At 43.5% G+C, this 21,742-nt stretch overlaps 1 protein-coding gene across 2 annotated transcripts in view; it reads left to right on the forward strand.

Moving 5' to 3' along the window:
- Positions 1-21,742, forward strand: part of RAB28 (RAB28, member RAS oncogene family) — a 74,290-nt gene that overhangs the window by 17,321 nt on the left and 35,227 nt on the right. For both annotated transcript variants that reach the window (XM_072126073.1, XM_072126072.1), the window contains exons 3-4: positions 6,853-6,941; positions 11,593-11,722. In XM_072126073.1, the coding sequence (XP_071982174.1) occupies positions 6,853-6,941; positions 11,593-11,722 (219 nt within the window). The remainder of the gene's footprint in view (positions 1-6,852; positions 6,942-11,592; positions 11,723-21,742) is intronic.

Below are 21,742 nucleotides of genomic sequence, written 5' to 3' on the forward strand. Positions count from 1 at the left end.
TCCCTACTAGAGATACAGTTACCCCAAGCTGCTAAGGCGAATGCAAAAGCACTCATCATAACCGGGTTATAAAAACCTACCATGATAGTCATTGGTACGTCTAATGCCCCTAATCTACGTAAAAAAAAATAGATTGCTATTAGCGCGTCTGCATACCTTTTCGATATGCTCATGCCTGCTTCATTTATTGTCTATGACCATTTATTGCTCTATTGAGACCAATAGCTGCTGGCAAATGTCATTCGTATGGCCACCTCAAAGTGAGCTTCCACTTAGAAAACAAAATTTTATTCTATTTAGAGGGAAATATCACCCCCATTGTAACAAAAAAATCTAATCTATATAAATATATATATAAAATATATTGGTATATATAAAGGTGAATCAAGACATTAACCCACCTTGGAAGTCATTCATAATATCCTATGTATATGGAATGTACAAGACATGAGATACTAATGGCCCCATTTACTTTCCCATCCTGATGCATTCCCCGAAAGTGTATTGTCCTATGATAATGCACTGTGCCACGATTCACTAAGATCGTGCGCCCGATATCCTGCATGTGTCGCTTCCCCGCTCAGGTCCGACAGAGTTCACCTTCTTCTTCCTGGTGCATGTAAGTGCTTGATGTTGCGACACAATTTGAAAGTTAAATCCCGCGCTCAGTCTGAATCAGTCGGATCGTCCAATGGCACGCCCCCCCCCCCCCGATTTCTGTTGCAGCTGCGCCAAAACCAGAACGTGTGCAACACAATCCCCAGTTAAATACCTGTCCCAGCGGCGCTAATCCTAAAAACGTTGGAAAATCCGACAAAAGTGCGATCCGCGGACCCTCGTGTAGGAAGAGACGGATATGAACAACTCCTGCGATGCCCAATGAATTCTTTATGAGACGCAGAGAAGTTATTTGCATGATTCATTTACAACAGATTTACCTGGAAATATTTTACAAAAGAGCCGGAGTGGGTAAAAGAAATTCTTTATACGTTATGTATATTTAAATAGTATCCAAAAAAATCAATAGCAGCCCTTCAAAAGTCAGATAAAGAGAAATTCTGTGGATCTATTCCACATTGGCAGCAATGTTTCGGCTCCAGTAGTAAACTCAGAGCTTGAGAAAGGAGCTGAAATTTCTCTTTATCTGACTTTTGAATCGCTGTTATAGATTTTTTTTTTTTTTTTTGGATACATGTGGTCCCCTACTTGAGAACACCCAACTTATAGAAGGCCCCTAGTTAAAGACAGACGACTCTGTCCCCTGTGACCGCTCTGGATGTTACTATAGTCCCAGACTGCAGTGATCAGCTGTAAGGTGTCTGTAATGAAGCTTTATTGATAAAATACAGCAAAAAATGTTGAAACTCCAATTGTCACTGGGGCAAAAAAAATTTTTGTCTGGATGTACAATTATAAACTATACAGTTCCGACTTACATACAAATTCAACTTAAGAACAAACCTACAGAACCTTTCTTGTACGTGACCCGGGGACTGCCTGTACTATGTTTAGAGGACCCGATGTCCTGCCCTAGATAGCATGCACCAGCTATCTTTGGTAAGTAGTTATTGTCTGTTTTATTATTATTATTATTTTTTTTAACCAATTTTAATTAAAAAATTTCAACTACTGTACAAATTTCTTTTTAAATTTGGATTTTAAACTGGAGAATCTACTGAATTGAGTACCGTATATACTCGAGTATAAGCCGACCCGAGTATAAGCCGAGACCCCTAATTTCAACACAAAAAACTCTGAAAACCTATTGACTCGAGTATAAGCCGAGGGTGGGAAATGCATTGGTTACAGCCTCCCAGTATATAGTCTGCCAGCCCCTGTAGCATACAGCCTGCCCAACCCCTGTAGCATACAGCCTGCCCAGCCCCTGTAGTAGGAAAAAAAATAACACTGTACTCATCTTTCCGACGTCCCCCATAGGTCCTCTTCTGTCTCAGACTGTCTCAGACAGAAGAAGACCTACGGGTGACGTCAGAAAGGTGAGTTTTGTCTTTATGTTTTTAGTTGACTCGAGTATAAGCCGAGTTAGGGTTTTTGAGCACAAATTTTGTGCTGAAAAACTAGGCTTATACTCGAGTATATAAGGTAATTTAACCCTGGCACAGGAGATTTCATCCCAAATGTCAGTCTGAGCTCTGCATTAACATGGGCACAGAAAAACAAAAATCCATGTATTTACCAGATGGTGAGGATCTACCCCACTATAACACATGATAGAAGTTTTGTACATGGACCTAATGCGTCCGATCATCAAAAGCCTGGAGCGATTATGTTCTAGCCTTTCCTAGAAACCAAGATAGAACATAGTTTACTAGATAAACATAGAGATGGGGCAGCGAGCCGCCGGCTAAATCAGCCTGACATTAGCGAAAACTGCAAAGCACCGGCTGCAAGTGGAAGAAAACGGGAAACTTCCTTTTTGGAAGTCTAGAGAATCCGTAGTTTTTGGAGTGTTTCATGCCCTTCATGTTCATTTGGTCGCCGCTCCCTCAATGCTGTTTTCCCGTCAACAATTACATGGAGGCGCAATAAATCTTCTTACAGGCAGAAGCGGATAGCGAGGATAGTCACTAGTGTATGGATACATAAGACGCTATGTATACAGCAAATATTTACCTCTTAGTTCATGACATTTTATATATGGTTTTCTTGTGCTTTTGTACGAAGGGGGGTTAATTGGGGCCAAGAGAACGACAGACAGGACCGGAAGCCCTAAACTGGACCTCCAAACCTGTCCCCTACCTACCTATTTGCCTCCAGTATCCCAGGTGATATGGCACAACCATGAGGATAGTCCCTTCCTAAGCCATAGTGCAGATAAGAAACCAGACTGACTGACAAACCGAGAAGAACCCTAAGCTACAGTTCACACATAGGAAACACGTAGAAAATATGAACCAAATTTAACGCCGTCTAATTTGCCATCTATGGACAGAGAAACGTCGTACCACGGGCGTAACGGCATTAGTCCTAGATACGAGTGTAATATACAGATGAAACAGCTATGCCTCGTAGTGAAGGATACCCGCGGCAAGTTCCTTAGTGTTGATGGAAATCAGTGGGAAGGATCTCACAATAGATTGTAGGTATGAGTGTACAGGCGGTCCCCTACTTAAGAACACCCGACTCACAGACGACCCCTAGTTACAGACGGACCTCTGGATGTTGGTAATTTACTGTACTTTAGTCCTAGGCTACAATAATCAGCTATAACAGTTATCACAGGTGTCTGTAATGAAGTATTAGTGTTACTCCTGGTTCTTATGACAATCCAACATTTTTAAAGTCCACTTGTCACAGAGACCAAAAATTTGGCTGGGATTACAATTATAAACTATACAGTTCCGACTTACATACAAATTCAACTTAAGAAAAAACTTACAGAACCGATCTTGTATGTAACCCGGGGACTGTCTGTAATTGTAACTATGGTTTTCTCATTGACGTTGGTTTGGACGGATTTGTAGATATTTTGGCGATTTTTATATATTATTATTTATATATTTTTGAAGATTAGCAACGTAGGTCAATTCTGTGGCTCTTATTTTCTTGCAGAGGTAGGTGACGCTTGTGGTTGAGACAGACTGTACTTTATGTTTTTGTTTTTTAAGTTTTATTTTTAAATTCTATAATTTTTTTTTTCATATCCAGCGTTAAACACTAGCACAACGTGATATGTGAACTCAGAACTCCTGAAGTCTCACAGATCACACACGTTTCTGTTTGCTATCCGAACCCCAGTTATACGACCATTCGCTAAGGCTATTGATTGCAAAAGGTGAAATTTGCAATGGAAAAAAAAAAATCCTAAATTAATTTTGATGCACATTTCGGAGCAGTAACCGCTATGATTATTTTAATTTTACTTTTTTGCATCCCATGACATGACCCAAGTAGTAAGACTCCTTTTATGTATCACTTTTAATAACCTTTTTTTCTTATTGTCCAACTTTATTGCATTGACGTTATTGAATTTTCGTTTGTTTCTTTTGTTTAACTTATTAGGATTTTAATTAAATTAATTAAATTAAAACTTAATAGCAGTAGATCTTGTTTTTTGCAATGTATGCAAAGTTACCTGAAGGGGTGTTCCTATCTGGGCATTAAGATTTCATTTAAATCATGTGCAATATACATACATTTCTTCAATGAAATGTGTTGAAAAAATGTCCCTGTGTGAAGTTAATTTCCCATAATTGTAGCTAGCTATGTCCCTTAGAAGCAAGGTTGGCTTTCTTGGATACGACCACCCTCGTATGCGCTATAGAGTCTTACCTTAACCACCTGGATTCAGAGTTCATTACCACAGGACGTCTGTAGGACATGCAGTAACTCCCGGACACCAGTGGTTGTATCCAAGGGCAGCTATCTGGTTTCTAAGGGACAACATGGCTACATTAAACAAATATATGTATATGGCAGATTAATTGAATTAAATGCTAATGCTTAGACAAGAATATCCCTTTAAGTAAACTTCCATGATATGAGACTTGTTTTAGTAGTTTTTTTTATTATAATGATTTAGTGCTGTAATGTGTTTGAGCAAATTCACTACAAATTATAAATCATAATTTATTAACTAAATATAAAACCTAAAATAATATACTATAATAAATAAAAAAAACACATAAAGATTGGCACCCTTTTCTTGTTATTTGGGGGGTGGACTTACAAAATTGCTTTAAACAAGTTTAGTAACAAAAATAATGGAAAAATAAGATGGCGGCAGTCCCCGGTTTACATACAGGGTAGGTTCTTTAGGTTTTTTTTCTTATAGGGAACCTTTTTTTCTGGCTCCCCCATGTTTCCATAGAGAATATTGTGCACATCGCCAAAGTGTTTTTGTAATAAAACTCTGTTTTTCCTAAAAAAAAAAAAAAAAAAAAGATAAGCAAGATTAAAATATACCTTTCTCTTAGTGCCCTGTGTCCCATGGGAGTGGCCAATGAGAAGCGTCCCCCCCCCCCACCCTCGGGAAACCGCTCCATCATGTGTTTATTTAAAAATAAAATCCCACCCATAACCCTCCTTTTTGAAATAGATCCATAGCGGACAAAGCGGATGCTTGGTTTACAATCCTTCATCCTGGTGGTAGATGTCCTTAAAGTTGGGGGGGGCTACCACTTTTTGTGTGTTAATGTATATTGTAATGTGGCAAAGTTTTTTCTTTTTCCACCTAAATCCTTGTATAACTTTTTATGTTATTTCTTTTGTTTCAGTTTTTTTGCTAAAATTTATCAATCTGTGCAGGTAAAGCATATAATTTATAATAGTTTTATCCTCCTCTTTCACACAGAGGGAAAGGCCACCCAAGACGTTATCGGAATTTTTTTTTTTTCTCCGTGATTATTTTTATACAATATTCATGTTCTACATATTTTAGAAATTTGCTAATTCTGCTGAACTACACTTGGAAGTATGGTAAAATTTTTTATCCCCATATAACAGTAGTGTACCAGGAGCACAGGAGGGTCCTACGACGCTCCGCAGGAGAAATGTCGCAGCCGCTGAAGGCGTTAATTGTCCAGCAATGTTATAACCCAAATCACATAAATATGTTTGGAGACCATTACAGTGCAAATAGCGGCCTATTCTGGAATGCCTGGGCCCCGCCGCACTGTGTAGTCTAGGTGCAGTCACTGTGCACGTTTTATAGCTGGGGACGCTGGACCGCTGAGCCCCCGCGCTGCTCAAACACATTTCTTCGCTTCACAGACAAAATACCTCCAGGAAGTTTGTGGCATAAGCCAGCAGAAAGGTCTCCACTGTGCAGGAGATATTTTAAGCCCTTCGTGCTAGAAGTGGGCAGGCGCGTGTTTTCACTTACTTTTTGGCCATGCAGCACTTAAATTTTAGGTTAACCAAAGAACCTAGCATAATTTTACGAGTTTACTGACTGAATTTCAGGGTGGCTTTATACAAATAATCAAATGTACCCAGTCCACAATCCCAACTTCAGTGTAATTTTTTATTTTTTTTTTTTCTTATGTGCCATTCAGACGACTATTTTTGCTATATAGCTGGCGAAAAGTTTCCTTCTGATTTATTATACAGCAGTCTGGGTCCACCTCATGTAAGATTGGATGTATTTATGTGTAAATGAATTGTTATATGGGTTTATATGTCCACTGTATAGATGGATTGTGCAAAATGAAACTGCTGTGCATTAAGAAAAGTCTCCTAAAGGTGTGGGTGGGGTCATCAGGACTCTCACTGCCAATCACTGTGTGTGGGTGGGGTCATCAGGGCTCTCACTGTCAATCACTGTATGTGGGTGAGTAATCGGGACTCTCACTGTCAATCAGTGCGTGTGGGCGGGGTAATCAGGACTCTCACTGTCAAACAATGTGTGTGGGTGGGTTAATCAGGACTCTCACTGTCAATCACTGTGTGTGGGTGGGTTAATCAAGACTCTCACTGTCAATCACTGTGTGTGGGTGGGTTAATCAGGACTCTCACTGTCAATCACTGTGTGTGTGTGGGGTAATCAGGACTCTCACTGTCAATCATTGTGTGTGTGTGTGTGGGGGGGTAATCAGGACTCTCACTGTCAATCACTGTGTGTGGGGGGAGTAATCAGAACTCTCGCTGTCAATCACAGTTTGTGGGAGGAGTAATCAGGACTCTCAATGATTGTGGGTCATTAGTATACAAATATCTGTGGAAAAGGGCTTTTATTTGTCAAAATTGTTTGATTTGCCTTATTGTAAACATGCTTGTAAATTCACATAATGTATGCAGAATCTGCAAATAAAACTGGAAATTTCAGAATAAAATAAGTGTTTATTTTTGTTGTGCAGTTATTACATTAACCGGATTTATGTTTTGTTTTAGGAAATCTAAATGTTGCCCTTCAGGTGTGGGACATTGGAGGACAGACGATAGGGGGCAAAATGCTGGATAAATATATTTATGGAACCCAGGTATTGTACGGCTTCAGATATGTCATCACCGCACTCTCCGCACTCACTGTTATATTTTCCATGTATCTGAATTTTATGTTCTTCACCTTGGTTCTTCTGTCTTGGTTTCTTTTGCATCTTTTCTCCATTTTTCATTTTCCTGTATCATGACGCTCTGTACTGCTCACATAAAATATCAGCAAAATACATTTATGTTGTGGCTGTGACATTTAAAAAAGAGCAAACATTCTAGGGGTGTGAATACTTTTGCAACTCACTGTATATTTTCCTCTTCCATTTCTCTCCCCTATTTTTAAATCAATCAGAAGACTGAGATCTCCGCTGGTTCTGTACATTTGTTTTCTGCTCTCTCCCTGTTTTTTCCATCATGTACTTGCTGTTTCTCCTTGTACTCTGTTACTCTTTTTCTGCATTCTTACTCTTTTGTGCTCTATATCATTCCCTGCTTTTGGGTCCCTGCACTTTCTCCTTGTGCTCTTGCGCCGTCTCTCCTTGCGCTTGTGCTCTTGCGCCGTCTCTCCTTGCGCTTGTGCTCTTGCGCCGTCTCTCCTTGCGCTTGTGCTCTTGCGCCGTCTCTCCTTGCGCTTGTGCTCTTGCCTCGTCTCTCCTTGCGCTTGTGCTCTTGCCTAGTCTCTCCCAGCGCTCGCGCTCTTGCGCCGTCTCTCCCAGCGCTCGCGCTCTTGCGCCGTCTCTCCCAGCTCTTGCGCCGTCTCTCCCAGCGCTCGCGCTGTTGCGCCGTCTCTCCCAGCGCTCGCGCTGTTGCGCCGTCTCTCCCAGCGCTCGCGCTGTTGCGCCGTCTCTCCCAGCGCTCGCGCTGTTGCGCCGTCTCTCCCAGCGCTCGCGCTGTTGCGCCGTCTCTCCCAGCGCTCGCGCTGTTGCGCCGTCTCTCCCAGCGCTCGCGCTGTTGCGCCGTCTCTCCCAGCGCTCGCGCTGTTGCGCCGTCTCTCCCAGCGCTCGCGCTGTTGCGCCGTCTCTCCCAGCGCTCGCGCTGTTGCGCCGTCTCTCCCAGCGCTCGCGCTGTTGCGCCGTCTCTCCCAGCGCTCGCGCTGTTGCGCCGTCTCTCCCAGCGCTCGCGCTGTTGCGCCGTCTCTCCCAGCGCTCGCGCTGTTGCGCCGTCTCTCCCAGCGTTCGCGCTGTTGCGCCGTCTCTCCCAGCGCTCGCGCTCTTGCGCCGTCTCTCCCAGCGCTCGCGCTCTTGCGCCGTCTCGCCCAGCGCTCGCGCTCTTGCGCCGTCTCGCCCAGCGCTCGCGCTCTTGCGCCGTCTCTCCGCTCGCGCTCTTGCCTCGTCTCTCCGCTCGCGCTCTTGCCTCGTCTCTCCGCTCGCGCTCTTGCCTCGTCTCTCCGCTCGCGCTCTTGCCTCGTCTCTCCGCTCGCGCTCTTGCGCCGTCTCTCCGCTCGCGCTCTTGCGCCGTCTCTCCGCTCGCGCTCTTGCGCCGTCTCTCCGCTCGCGCTCTTGCGCCGTCTCTCCGCTCGCGCTCTTGCGCCGTCTCTCCGCTCGCGCTCTTGCGCCGTCTCTCCGCTCGCGCTCTTGCGCCGTCTCTCCGCTCGCGCTCTTGCGCCGTCTCTCCGCTCGCGCTCTTGCGCCGTCTCTCCGCTCGCGCTCTTGCGCCGTCTCTCCGCTCGCGCTCTTGCGCCGTCTCTCCGCTCGCGCTCTTGCGCCGTCTCTCCGCTCGCGCTCTTGCGCCGTCTCTCCGCCCGCTCTTGCGCCGTCTCTCCACCCGCGCTCGCGCTCTTGCGCCGTTTCTCCTTTCCCTTCTTTTTCTCTATCATTCTTCTCTGTACATCTACTATTATTTTGCTTTGTTTGTATCTGCTTGTCACTACTCCCCGTCCTCCTCAGATCTCTGACTGCTCTGGGTATAACACTGCGGAGCTCTTTATTATAACGTCCTGTCCGTCCTGTATGAAGAGATTGCCCAATAAACCTCCTTTATGACAGAAGCGCTCGGTCTCCTGCACTTAGCTCCAGATTTATTACCGCACGTTCACACAAGAGATATTAATTGCACATTAGTCTTTTATTCTTTCTAGACTAGTTTTGGGGTAAATGCTTGTAAAATTCCTGACGGAGGAAAAGAAGCATAAAACGCACTGGCCGGGGCGCTGCATGCCTGAGCGCTTTTACTTTATTGCAAATCCAATGTTCGTGGCTAAGTACAGAGCCCCGTTTTAAGGAGCAATAAGGTTTAATATTAATATAATTTGGATTTATGTAGAGATGTAGTAAAGCTGTCCTGACCCGGCTTTCCAGTTCAGCGCCGCGATCGGCCTTGTTTGTAGATCCCCAGCTGTTCCGGAGAGACGGCTTCTCATTTCCAGGCATTGTGGCTTTGGGTCAGATGTGAAAATCGCAGTAATTAGTGGAGGATTTTTTGGGAAATCAACACCACAGGTACAATTTTCAGAGCACATGTCCCCCGGAGAGAGAAAGTGGGAGAAACATAAGTGAAATAAGTAAAAGAGGAAATTAACAATGATCCTACACCCTCTGTGTAATCATAAACCACTAGGATGCTGTGGAAATCGCCAAAACGCGGCCATAAAAGAACGAACACTACAGATACACATGAAATCTCCCATTCATCGCTTCCATTACCATTTGTTTTTTTTTTAGATCAATTAGTCGCGAGGTGATTATTATAAAATAATGCTGATTTTGTGTTAACGTACAATGACCTATCGCAAGGCGAGAATCTTGATTTTTAACCCTTAACGCTGCTGGGGAGAGTAAAGTTTTATTAATCAGGTTTATATAATTTCTTGATATTGCGACTGCCTTGGGCTACAGTCACAGCTTGTTTTTTGGGGGCATTTACAGCATATACACCAAGAAAGAAGACATAACGGGAATAGAGGTAAAGAGGGGAGATTTATCAGAAGTGTTTGACAGCAGAACTGTTCTAGTTAACCATGACAACCAATCAAAGCTCAGCTTTTAATGTCCCACAGCTGTTTAGGAAGTTAAAGGGAACCTGTCACCAGGAGACCCATTTTTAGCACTCCCCCAGTCCCCACAGAGCACAGTACATACACTGCCAAAGTGTTTTTGTATAAAAAATTGGTTTTGCAGAAAAAAAGATATGTTATATTGTACCTTTCATTAGCATCTGCTGTGTGACTAGGCAGTTGCCTATTGGGAGGGGCTGTAAAGGAGCAGTTCCCCCCACCCTGGGAAGCAGCTCCTCCATGTGACCTTTTCAAATATATGAAAACACCCATCACTGGGCTTAGCGACGCCCCCTGCTCCTCTACAGCCAATCCCGAGTGTTGGGAGTTATTCATATATTTGCAAAGGTCACATGTTTCCCAAGGGTGGGGGAGCCCCTCCCATTCGGCAACCGCCTAGTCACACAGCAGATGCTAATAAAAGGTACAATGTAACATATCTTTTTTTCTGTAAATCCTATTTTTTTATAAAAAAAAAAAACTTTGGTAGTGTATGTACTATGCTCTGTGGGGACTGGGGGAGTGCTAAAAATGGGTCTCCTGGTGACAGGTTCCCTTTAAAGTTGAGCTCTGATTGGTTTCCATGGAGAACTAGATCAGTTTTACCTCAGACACTTCTGATAAATCTCCCCCAAAGGGTTAGTCCAGCCATTAGCATTTATCCGCTATATACTGGATGTTACCTACACCTTCTGTCTGTGCTGATACCTGCACATATAGAGATTAGTAGGAAATCTGCCATCAAACGTATGTTCTCCGCAATCCGTGTATTGAGAGCAGTAACAGATGCATGAGGCTTTCTCCGTATATTATTTGGTTGGGGGTTTGGGTGGCCATCGACCCCCAACAAGTCTTGGATCCCAGGCCACTGCCCGTACTTCGTATGTTATAATCTACTACTGCCGATTGACTATGAAAAATGACTTCCTGGACTGCAAACTTGGGGCAGGAATAGGACCTGTTCGCTCTGTTTCGACTCAGACCGTCAGCTCACGAACAGGGCTGTGGAATCTACGACCACGGTCATGAGCCCATAGAAAGGAACGGGGAGGTTGTGTGCTAGCTGCTGATAGGATGGCTAGCTCACAGCCTAGCATATCACGTTTGTGTGCATGAGGCCGTAGTCTGGGAGCGTTTTGGGGTGGATCCTATCTTCTGGGCATCTGACCCTTGGGTTGTCTTCTCCTTCCCCCTGTTCCATTAGTGGTCCTCTAACACATGATATTAACTGATAGGACTTAGTTATAATTTTTCTCCTCATTATTGTTATTATACACACATATATATATTTATTATAAAATAGTTATGGACCATCAATCCTTCAATTCCCCTTCACTATTACCACCACGTTGTTGTATTCTATAATTTTACACGTATTTAATACCTTCATATCTCCAGAATTCTAGGCTTATTCTCTGCGGATTCTGTTGTTCCTCAGCGGATGTCTTGTTATCTATGTTGAAACAATTATCTAGCACTAAGCATGTCTTTGTTACTGCCTCGGCCACCTGTAGATAACCTCCGTTAATCCTGTTAATGCTTTCTGAATATTAATGTTTGGCATAAGATATACACATCTCTAGACCTAGATATCCTGTCCATTGCGGTGTTACATTATTTACTGGTCTCGTAGTCTTTGAGTTTTGTGTTGTAGTTCTGGGAAATAATGTATAAGATGTGTTACACCGGCCTTAATTCTCTTGCAGGGAGTTCTCTTGGTTTATGATATCACCAACTATCAGAGTTTTGAGAATCTAGAAGACTGGTTTTCCATGGTAAAGAAGGTCAACGAAGAGTCCGAAACGCAACCGTTCATAGCACTTGTAGGCAATAAAAGTAAGTGCAAACACCGCACCGGTGATTTATCTGCAACAAGGACTGTAGCTTCAAATCAAGTTCTCAACTAAAGGCTTGCCAGGTCCGCTCCCTAACCATGCCTTTCCCGACATCTGTATGTGAGGTTTTTTTAATTTTTTGGTAAATTCTGGGTTTTACATTGTATTCATAATTTATATTTTATATCAATTTTATGAAGGTCCTAAATTCCTATAAAAGTATACAGCGTCCCATTGGCTGCCTCCTACCCCCCCCCCCCCCCCCCGGGTATATGTGCCAGTGCTGATACGAGATATGTGGGTGCTTCTGCAATTTTGAATTCTTCGTCTATCCTAAGAATTGTTAACTAAAATTTTTTCATATATATAAAAAAAATAATGCTAAAAATCCAATCTGACAGCGAGCGCATAGCGAAAGAAAAAATGATATCAATAAGCGAAACATCTTTCAAAAACCTGACCTCCAGGATTATAATACAGACGAAAGATATTATTGGGTGCTATTTATTTGAGGACCCTTGCTTAACCAGACTGTACCTGGGAGTAGCATACAGCCGGATCCAGCAAGTGGGGATGAGCGCTCCTCACCCCTCCTCTCTCCTAGGAATCCGGCAGCTGTGCCCTAAATCCGACATGTCCTACCTGTATCAGCGCAGCCGTACGGCTTTCACCTCGGTGGGTAATACAGCCATTCAAATTGGATGACCATATTGCCCCCTAAAGTGGATATGGCCATATATAAACGGTGCGGTATGGGTAACACACGGCCGTAAAAAAAGAATTAGTCACATGATGTCACTTTCTCCCTTCTAGCTGCAGTCTGTTTTGATTGTTTTGAAGCGTCTCTTAAAGAGAACCCGTCATGCAAAATAACCCCCTAAACTAAATCTATTTTCATAAACTGCCATTAGAGAGCATTGCCTCTATCCCTTCATTGTCCCTCTACATGCCTGTAAACCTAAGCAATGAGGTCCTAAAGCTGTATGCAAATGACCTGTGAAATGTCCAATGAAGCATTAGCATATTCAAGCTGTCCACTCTATTCATGAGTGGGAGGCACAGCCACACCCCCAGTGCATGACTGACAGCCTGTATAATGATGTGAGGCTGTATAATGATGTGCTTCCTGGTGCTGGTGGCCACGCCCCCTGCAGCCTGTGTGTGCATGTGTGTGTGTGTGTATAGGAGAGATACAACAGCTCCAGGCAGCCATGTTACAGCAGAACATGTCAGATTCATGTGTAGCTGATGTCTGTGTCTCTCACCTGTATATTAGGAGGATGAAGCATGTTAGAAGATGCAGCACAGATACCAGCAATACTTTACAGACACACATGAGCAGGGGGAGGAGAGGGGAGGGGTAACAGGGGTGACATCACTGCCTCTGAGCATGTGACCAGACTCATTTACATAATAAAGAAATGATGATTTTATAATGATTAATGTATGAAATAACTAGATAATGGCTGGGATGGGATCCATGTGAGCTGCTCCAACAGATAGTAGTGACAGGACTAGTGACACAGACCTGATGACAGGTGTCCTTTTAAAGAGGTTGTACCAAGTTTGTTATCTTTTGTTATCCTGTGGATAGGGGATGACATTTTGATCTCCGGGGCTCCAGTTCCTCGGACACCCACAATCATGAGTGGCCCGGCTCTCCATTCAGCACTATTGGAGCATAAGAAATTGTAGAGCATAGCTCTTGGCTATCTCCGGCAAATCAAATAGATAGGGAATAGACCCTGAACAATCCCCACTCAATTTTTGTGATCGATGGGCAGATGGACCCCCACTGATCAGATTTTCAACCCCTGTCCTGTAGATAGCAATCAACCTTGGTATAGCTCCTTTAAGGTTTATCAGCAAGTGCATAATAATAATAATTCCTTTATTTATATAGCGCACACAGATTGCACTGCACTGAGCTCACATCACACCAGTCCCTGTCCCCATGGGGCTCACAATCTAATCAACCTACCAGTATATTTTGTAGTGTGGGAGAAAATTGGAGGACCCGGGGGAAACCCACGCAAACACGGAAAGAACATAAAAACTCTTTGCAGATGTTGACCTGGGACTTGAACCCAGGTCCCCATTGCTGTAAGGCTGTAATGCTAACCATTGAGTAACCCTGCCGCCCCAGGGCTTATTTACCCATAAGGAAGGACACTACAAGTGAAGATGATCATCTGGGACTGATCATACCGCAGATATGTTACCTAAATCATGTCATCTGTTTGCCGTAGTGAAGAGGGGGGTCAGAGACTTTGCCCCTCTATAGCATATGTCTTCTTCATAACCAACCATATTACAACAAACTCCATACAATCACCCCCTATTATAGTAATAAGGGGGTCCAAATGTTGTGACATCCATCACAATCCAGCAGTGACGTTGGGGCTACCCACATCATATCTCTGACAGATGTGTGTATCTTGAGCTTGCTTTTTGGTGTTCTTAAGTAACCCTGCCTGCTCAGCCTGTTCACTCTCTAAGATGACTCCAAATGTGTCAGGACTACATTCCCAGCAGAGATATTATAAACAGATATTAACCCAGGATGTATGGGAGCTGCACTCTCATTGATTTATAGCACCTCTGTCCCCGGGGGGCCAGTGGTTATCTGCAACCTCTAGTAAGGGTAGGAATTATCAGGCACCAGCGTAGCCTGGACGGATGAATGATTTCACCATAAAGATATTAACCAGACCCGTCCCCCCCCTGTTCTCTAATATGGACTAATAAGTCAGATTTTTAAACAGTTCTTCTTGACAGACGGGGGGCAAGGAGGGAGAGAGTGTCAACCCTAATTAAGAATGTTGACGGTATGTACTCCGCAGCCGTGATTGATCGTCCCACTATGGAGAACTCTCTGCAAAAAGTGATGGGCTGTTTCAGCGTGAAGTTGAAAGGTTACGGGCTAATGTACTTTCAGCCATGGTCTGCGAGTGGTCTAACACTTCTCTCCGAAACCAATGGCTAATAGGAGAGATTAGTTTTAATCCTTGCATTAAAATGTCCTGAATATATATTGATGTTCCCGTTCTATAGTTTGTCCGGAGATTTACCACCTACTTTATGTATATTGTGCTAAAGTGTTTTAAAGAAAATCTACCATAAAAGTATGATAAACCAGGGACACTTACTCATAGATCCAGGCACCGTGACTGCGGTCATCTTCTTATATTTGTTATTCATTACCTATTTCATTTTAAAATCAACTTCTAAAATTTTGCTAATGAGCCAGAAGGTCTCCGAAGGCGTTACCAGAGCTCCTCAGTGCTGTAGCTTCACAGGCTGTTACAATGAGCAGAACATATCTCTTCCTCGCCCTGCTCTCTATCCCTCTACCTGTTACCAGAGCCCCTCAGTGCTGTAGCTTCACACTGTTACAATGAACATGAAATGTTTCCCCCTCCCCCTGCTCTCTCCCTCCTTCCTCTGTCTGTGTTACCAGAACCCCTCCATGCTGTAACTTCACAGGCTGTTACAATGAGCAGAACATATCTCCCCCCTTCTACGCTCATTGTAACAAACTGTGAAGCTGCAGGTAAGGTATCACCCCAGAGCCCTTCTGGCTCATTAGAATAATTTTAAAAATTGATTGGCCATGGATAACAAATTTAAGATTACCACAGTCACGGTGACTGGATCGTTTCCTTTAAAGGAGTTTTGATCAAACCTTGAAAAGCTATTAATGGGATTTCCAGGTTAAAACTACCCATTGGATAGTTGTTGATCAGAGGGGGCGTAACACCCGGCAGCCCTGCAGAGCTGGGAAAACTTTTTCTTTTTGGAAAAAATTACAAAACTTTTGCCACCCTTGTCACTTTAAAAACACAGAGGCATGACAAAAGTGTTGTCAGAAAGCTCACAAAAATCTACTCCGGCGCCCTACTAGCCAAGATCTTCTGTAAGAGCTGTTGAGTCTGTGCGGCAAGGCACGGGGGTATTATAGGGGTTGTACCACGTTTGATTGTCATCCTCCTTCTTATTCAATACTAAGGGAATGTCATAAAATTGTGCGCAGCAATTCTACCCTTGTTTCCCATAGAGGGAGATGTAACAGAAGTGTCTGAGGGCAAAACTGTTCTAGTTGTTCATGGCAACCAATCAGAGCACAGCTTTGATGAAAAAATGAAAAAAAATGAAAACCGAGTTCTGATTAGTTGCCATGGGAAACTAGAAACTTCTGATTAACCTCCCGACTAGTATTAGACGGCTATGTGCTCGCCTGGACCGGATCCCTGGATTAGCAACCCCCCCCCCCTTCCCATACTCCTCTGCATTGAAAGCCGAGCGCACGTCCTATATTTTGTACGCGGGCCACGGTGACTGATGGGACCATTCAGTCATGTCCAGGAGGCCTTACAGAGGACCTGTCAAGGCAATTTAGGACATTAAACCACCCACATGTCCTTATGGACCAGTGTTTTTGCGTAAAAAAATGGCCCTTTATTAAGTCCTCCTGTGTGCGCCGTTTTAGTGCCTGCGCAATGAAGCCGGGGTGTAGTGCTCTGGCTTCATTGAAGAACTGTGACCACACGGGGAGCACAAGAGATTAGTCCGATGCGCATTATCGGACACATCTCTGTGTTTTGTTTTTATCGTGGCCACGGAGGGACTGGTCACAGTGCGATTTGGGACACTAAACCTGACAGGTCCTCTTTAAACAGAGTGGCATCAGTTACCGAGAGCAGGAACATCCCCCAGTTTTCGTGATCGATAAGGTCCCACAAGTTGGATCCCCCACTGATCATATTGTTATCCACTTTTTCTATAGATGGGGGGGGGGGAAATAACAAAACTTGCTACAACCCCTTTAAGACTGCTGCAGGGCGATATACCGCGAAGAAGCCGTGTGTAACCATAGTGTGCAATAGATGAGCGGTTGGGTGCCGCATGTCGCACTCCCATTGATGACTTCTCCGATGGATCCTGTGGTTTGGGCCAGCACCCCCTTTTAATATAAACTTGATTTGTGTTTTTTTTTTCATTTGTATAGTATATTTAGTATATTTCGGTAGAGCTTTGTCCTGGGCGGGGCGATCAGTAAATCGTTTTCGCATCTCGCAGTTTCCAGTATGGTAAATGCAGGAAGTCCTGCGAGCGTCTGCTTCCTGCAGGAGGTGGCAGGAGAGTGTTAATTTGATGGCTGGCATCAAGCACAACGTATGGAGGTCACAACACTGCATTATGTGTTTCATAATAAACACAGTGTAAACATTCAGGACCCGCTTTATAAATGCTGGTGGGTCCATTCATACGCCCCGACCCCGGGAAACACTCCGCTATTGAGCTGAATAATGTCACTGGAAAGTTGTTATTCTTACATTACGCTAATCCTAAGAATCCATTAGGCTCTGTTTTATCAGGATTCTCACCACCGTGGGTATGGTTCTTATACCTCCACATAAAGATTATTACATTCCAAATATCGGGATTTCATCAGTTTCTGCTGCACTGTAAATTGTGGGTATCACTCCTTACCCTTAACCTCCAATGGTATTGTACATGTAAGATGCACATTACCTTCTTAGGTCAATACCAAAAGACTTACAAAACTTTGGAAACTTCAAATAAATAAGATCTAATCTGTAGTAACCTGGTCTGACCACAACACTAAGAATGGCGCTGTCTGCTTCCTGCTCCATTCTCAGTTTATCAGCTGCTGAGAATAGATGATCATTGGGTTTGCTGATTGTTTGGCTCCCACCATTCTGAGATTCGGGACCTATTCTATGGGTATTGTAATGCAGGCCCAGAAAACCCCTTTAATAGTCGACTAAATATAAAGTTGGATATATGAAAGGGATCGCTAATCTATTTCACTATGGGGATGTTTTTTTTTTATAAAATTTGACATAGACCTCTCATTCTTACATTCGCTTGACTGTCTAGCCTGTAGGATGGCTTAATGGGCATCTATTATTCCCAATCCCTTTCCTCCCTGATCCTGGGTGGAGTGTGAATATGGTTTCAGTTGGTAGAGGGGAATAGGCCACTGTTAAAAACCTCTATCAGCTTATCTTGCTTGTAAACAAAGGGTCAGGCATGTTGAAATTCCACATGTCTGATCCGTCTTTCATCAAGAGTGAGGCTGACTTGATCGTCATGCTAAAATCAACACATTCATCTAAGTTTACAGTCAGATCTTGTTTTTTGCTGCCCATTGCAAGAATTCTCAGCATATCCTTATAATGGAGGACATCAGGGTATCCCACCACGTGCTTATACAGTGTGATACGTCTTCCAATTCAGCTCCTCCCTCTGAAAGTGGGAGGAGCTGTTAACATATGCAGCAGCCAGTGATTTGCTACTGCTGATGACCATGGTGACTCCCGAGTGGACACTAACATCACTGGGGAAACGGCCACAATATTTATTCAGCGGAGGCCAGGGATGGATGCCATACAGTGACATCCATCCGCCATTGCCTCTAACAGCTGTGAATGTGGCCTAATGTGTGGGCATTTTCAGATCCCTCCAATGTTTTTTTAAGACAAGATAGCCTGCTACGCTTTCCTACTCTTTCCATGGAAAAAAAACAAATTTATTTGGACCTCAGTTGGCTTTGATTTTTTTCTTTTTATACAGAAATACTGAAAAACATGAATAATTGACCTCCGATATAATAATTTTTTCATGTAAAAATAATGGCATTGGTCCATTGTAGCTTGTCATGGAGCCGATGCCAAGATCTGGCAAATTTATTACCTCAAAAACTGGATCTTTCCCTAACAGAGCCGGAGTCCTCTCCAGAAGACATTGCTGTTAATGCAGCTTCAAAGGCTTCGCCCCCCCCCCTAAAGCCGCAACTGGTGGTCACGTTTGACGTCACATTGAAATTTATTCAACCTTCTCCTGCCAGACTCCTGTATCAAGCTTCCCACACCTCATGTGCCACTTCACTTGGCAAATCCTTCTGCTGGTTTACCATCATCCCATAAATCACATGGAAATCCGAAGTCCTCCAGCTGCCTACAGCTATGTTTAATAATTAATACGAGGAGAACAAGGAGCCCATTAAATACTATCCCTGGCAACCCAAAGTGACGAGGTGATCAAGACTATTTGTTGCCTGTAACTCGAGTTGTTCCAGGACCCTAATACAATACAGTAAAGGGGGGCCCTCTACGTAATAAGCTCATCTAAGGGATTTACATTAAAGGGGTTGGCCACTTTTACCTCACTTTTTTTGGAATGTGTGTAAGTGTTGGGGGGCAGGATATTAAAGGGGTATTCCAGGAATCAGCATAATTCATATACAAGTGGGCACTCAAAATATAAGCTAATGTGTAATTAGTTGTTAGTTGCAGGACAGAAGATGGTCGCCGGTCACATGTTCACATCACATGTCCTACACCTGCCTGGGCAGGTCATGTGATCACCACTATGTTTGGCTGTAGTCAGTTGGTTGCAGTGCATCCAGTATGGCCAGTGTTGTGGTGATGGCAGTTACACATCATTACTATGGTAACAGAGCAAGAAAGTCTGTTATATCATCAGAGCATAAGTGGTAGGAGGAGTTACTGAGAACTAAAGGATCATGGAACTTGTAGTTTCCAGTGGCAGCCATCTTAGTGATAACTCCACCTACTTTAGAGAGGCCATAAATTTTGTAAATCATAAAATCAAATTATTTAAGCTCCGTTTTGTGACTAATGACATTGAGTATTGTTGTATTCATTTAGTTATATCATCATGGGTTTTTGTGTCAGACGTTCATATTCCCGGAATACCCCTTTAAGTATTTTACCAATATACATTTATTAAAAGTTCGGCGCTGTTTTTTTGATATGTAAAGTGAAGCCTCCTGTCTTTTACCTCATCAGCCGGAGATTCCTGTCCATAACATGGCTGCAGATGGACGGTCATGTGATCTTATCTGTCCATGGGCAATCTACCATCCAGGACTACCAGGACCGTGATCTTATTATATTCATGATTACTATCATAAGGTCCTGGCAGGATGATTGCTCATGGACAGGTAGAGATCACATGACCCTCTATCTGCAGCCATTTTATGGACAGGAATGTCTAGCTGATGAGGGAAAAGACAGGAGTTCTGACTCCTGAGGGGGATGAAGTAAAAAAATTAAAATTCAAAAACAAAAAGAGCCGAGTAATGGTAGGTTAATATTTGTTCTAAAGTTGTTGGTGTTTTAATCATAAAAATACCTACTGTTTTGGTCATTTTATGGACAATCTATGTTTAGTTAGACTCCCTTTTTCGCAGCAGCTGACTTTTTTTAAACTTTTTCTACAACACAGTTACAGAGTGTTTGCTCCTTCCCTGACAAGCAGGGCAGAAAGATATTTCTATTGGCTGCTCTGCAGTGATCAGACAGTGACCGGTCCATTTTTCTAAGGGGTTGCCATAACATGTAAATCATTAATAATAAATTAATAATACAGTACAGTGTTTTAGAGTTAATTAAGAGTCAGACCTCCAGTTCTGAAATCCACATGCAAGTCTGCCAGCTTATAACAAATACGCAAGAGCCCTTCCAGGACCTTTGAAAATCCTCAAAGGTCCTTAAACTGCTCAATTGATCAAACCTTGATAAAATATTAGTGGGATTTAAAGGCTGATCCTACCCCTGGGGTAGTTTCTGAGAAGTGGTGGCGCCACACTCGCCACCCCGGCCCAATCGCTATGTCACATGCCCCTATTAACTGTAGCGTATGACGCTCTTTTTGGAAAAAGTTACAAAACTTTTTGCATTAATGGATTATGATGCTATATTTGCTTCAAGCCAACGAAGGCTGCGTTCACATGTCGTTTTTGCTACATGTTGTAAGGACATGTCGCATGGGCTCCTGACATGGCCTGATGTATTCTACTGTATGCTTATACACTGTCAGAGATGTATCAGAAGTGTCTGAGGTAAAACTGTTCTAGTTGCCCAAGGAAACCAATCAGAGCTCAGCTTTTGTTTTCCCACAGCAGTTTATAAAATGAAAGCTGAGCTCTGATTGGATTCCATGGGCAACTAGAACAGTTTTACCTCAGAAACCTATGATAAATCTTCCCATATGCTTTTACACTGTGGGGGAGATTTATCATGAGTTTCTGAGGTAAAACTTTTCTAGTTGCCCATGGAAACTAATCAGAGCTCAGCTTTCATTCTATAAACAGCTGTGGGGAAATGAAAACTGCGCTCTGATTGGTTGCCATGAGCAACTACAACAGTTCTGCTCTAAGAGACTTGTGATAAATCTCCCCCTGTATGCCTGTATAGTACCGTTGAATACATCGCCCTGTGGCTCATCCTCTCCCTTGATGCGGAGGGAAGGAGTGTACATGGGGATGGGGTGCTGGGGTATTTCCCCAGTGATGTCACTGTCCTTATATGGACAGTGAGATCACCGCATCCTCCCTCCTGCTGAGTGACGTACCCACTTGGCGAGCCCGGGAGGAGGGATGCAATACGCTGCATCCGCTCCCCATAGCCTTCTATTACCTCCGCTGAGCGTATACGTGGTCAATATGGTCGTATATGTCAATGGGTATACGCTGAGCGACGTGTGAACGCAGCCCAAGAGCAGGAAGTGTCTCTAACTGCACAGCTGTCCTTATAGCTACAGAAAATAAGTCACCGATATGATATTTTACACCGTATAAACTATGGGGGTTAATGTGTGCGTCTGCGGCCGGCTTATACCTAATAAAAAAAGATGCTACATAAACTGTTACCTTTTTTTTTCCCCCACCTCAATGTGCTTCTGTTTTTGGTTTAGGTAGAAATGTTGTTTCTGGCCGCGTCTTTCATATTCAGGTCTTCTCGCAACAAATGGAAAGGCCTAATTGTCCCCGCGGGGATAGTTAATCTACAGTGGACATATGGTGGACAAACGCTGAGTCTAGTAAACGAAATAAAAGTCTAAACAGCCAACGTGCGAACGTCTGGAGCGTCCGATGGCGAGCGGGGAGATAGCTTGGGGTTTTTAACTCGCTTGTGGCCAGATTGACAATCCGCTTTTTAATGGCCGCGTCCGCGGCTTTAACACTTTC

The sequence above is a fragment of the Engystomops pustulosus genome, chromosome 1 (assembly GCF_040894005.1).
Source record: "Engystomops pustulosus chromosome 1, aEngPut4.maternal, whole genome shotgun sequence".
NCBI classification, from domain to species: Eukaryota; Metazoa; Chordata; class Amphibia; order Anura; family Leptodactylidae; genus Engystomops; species Engystomops pustulosus.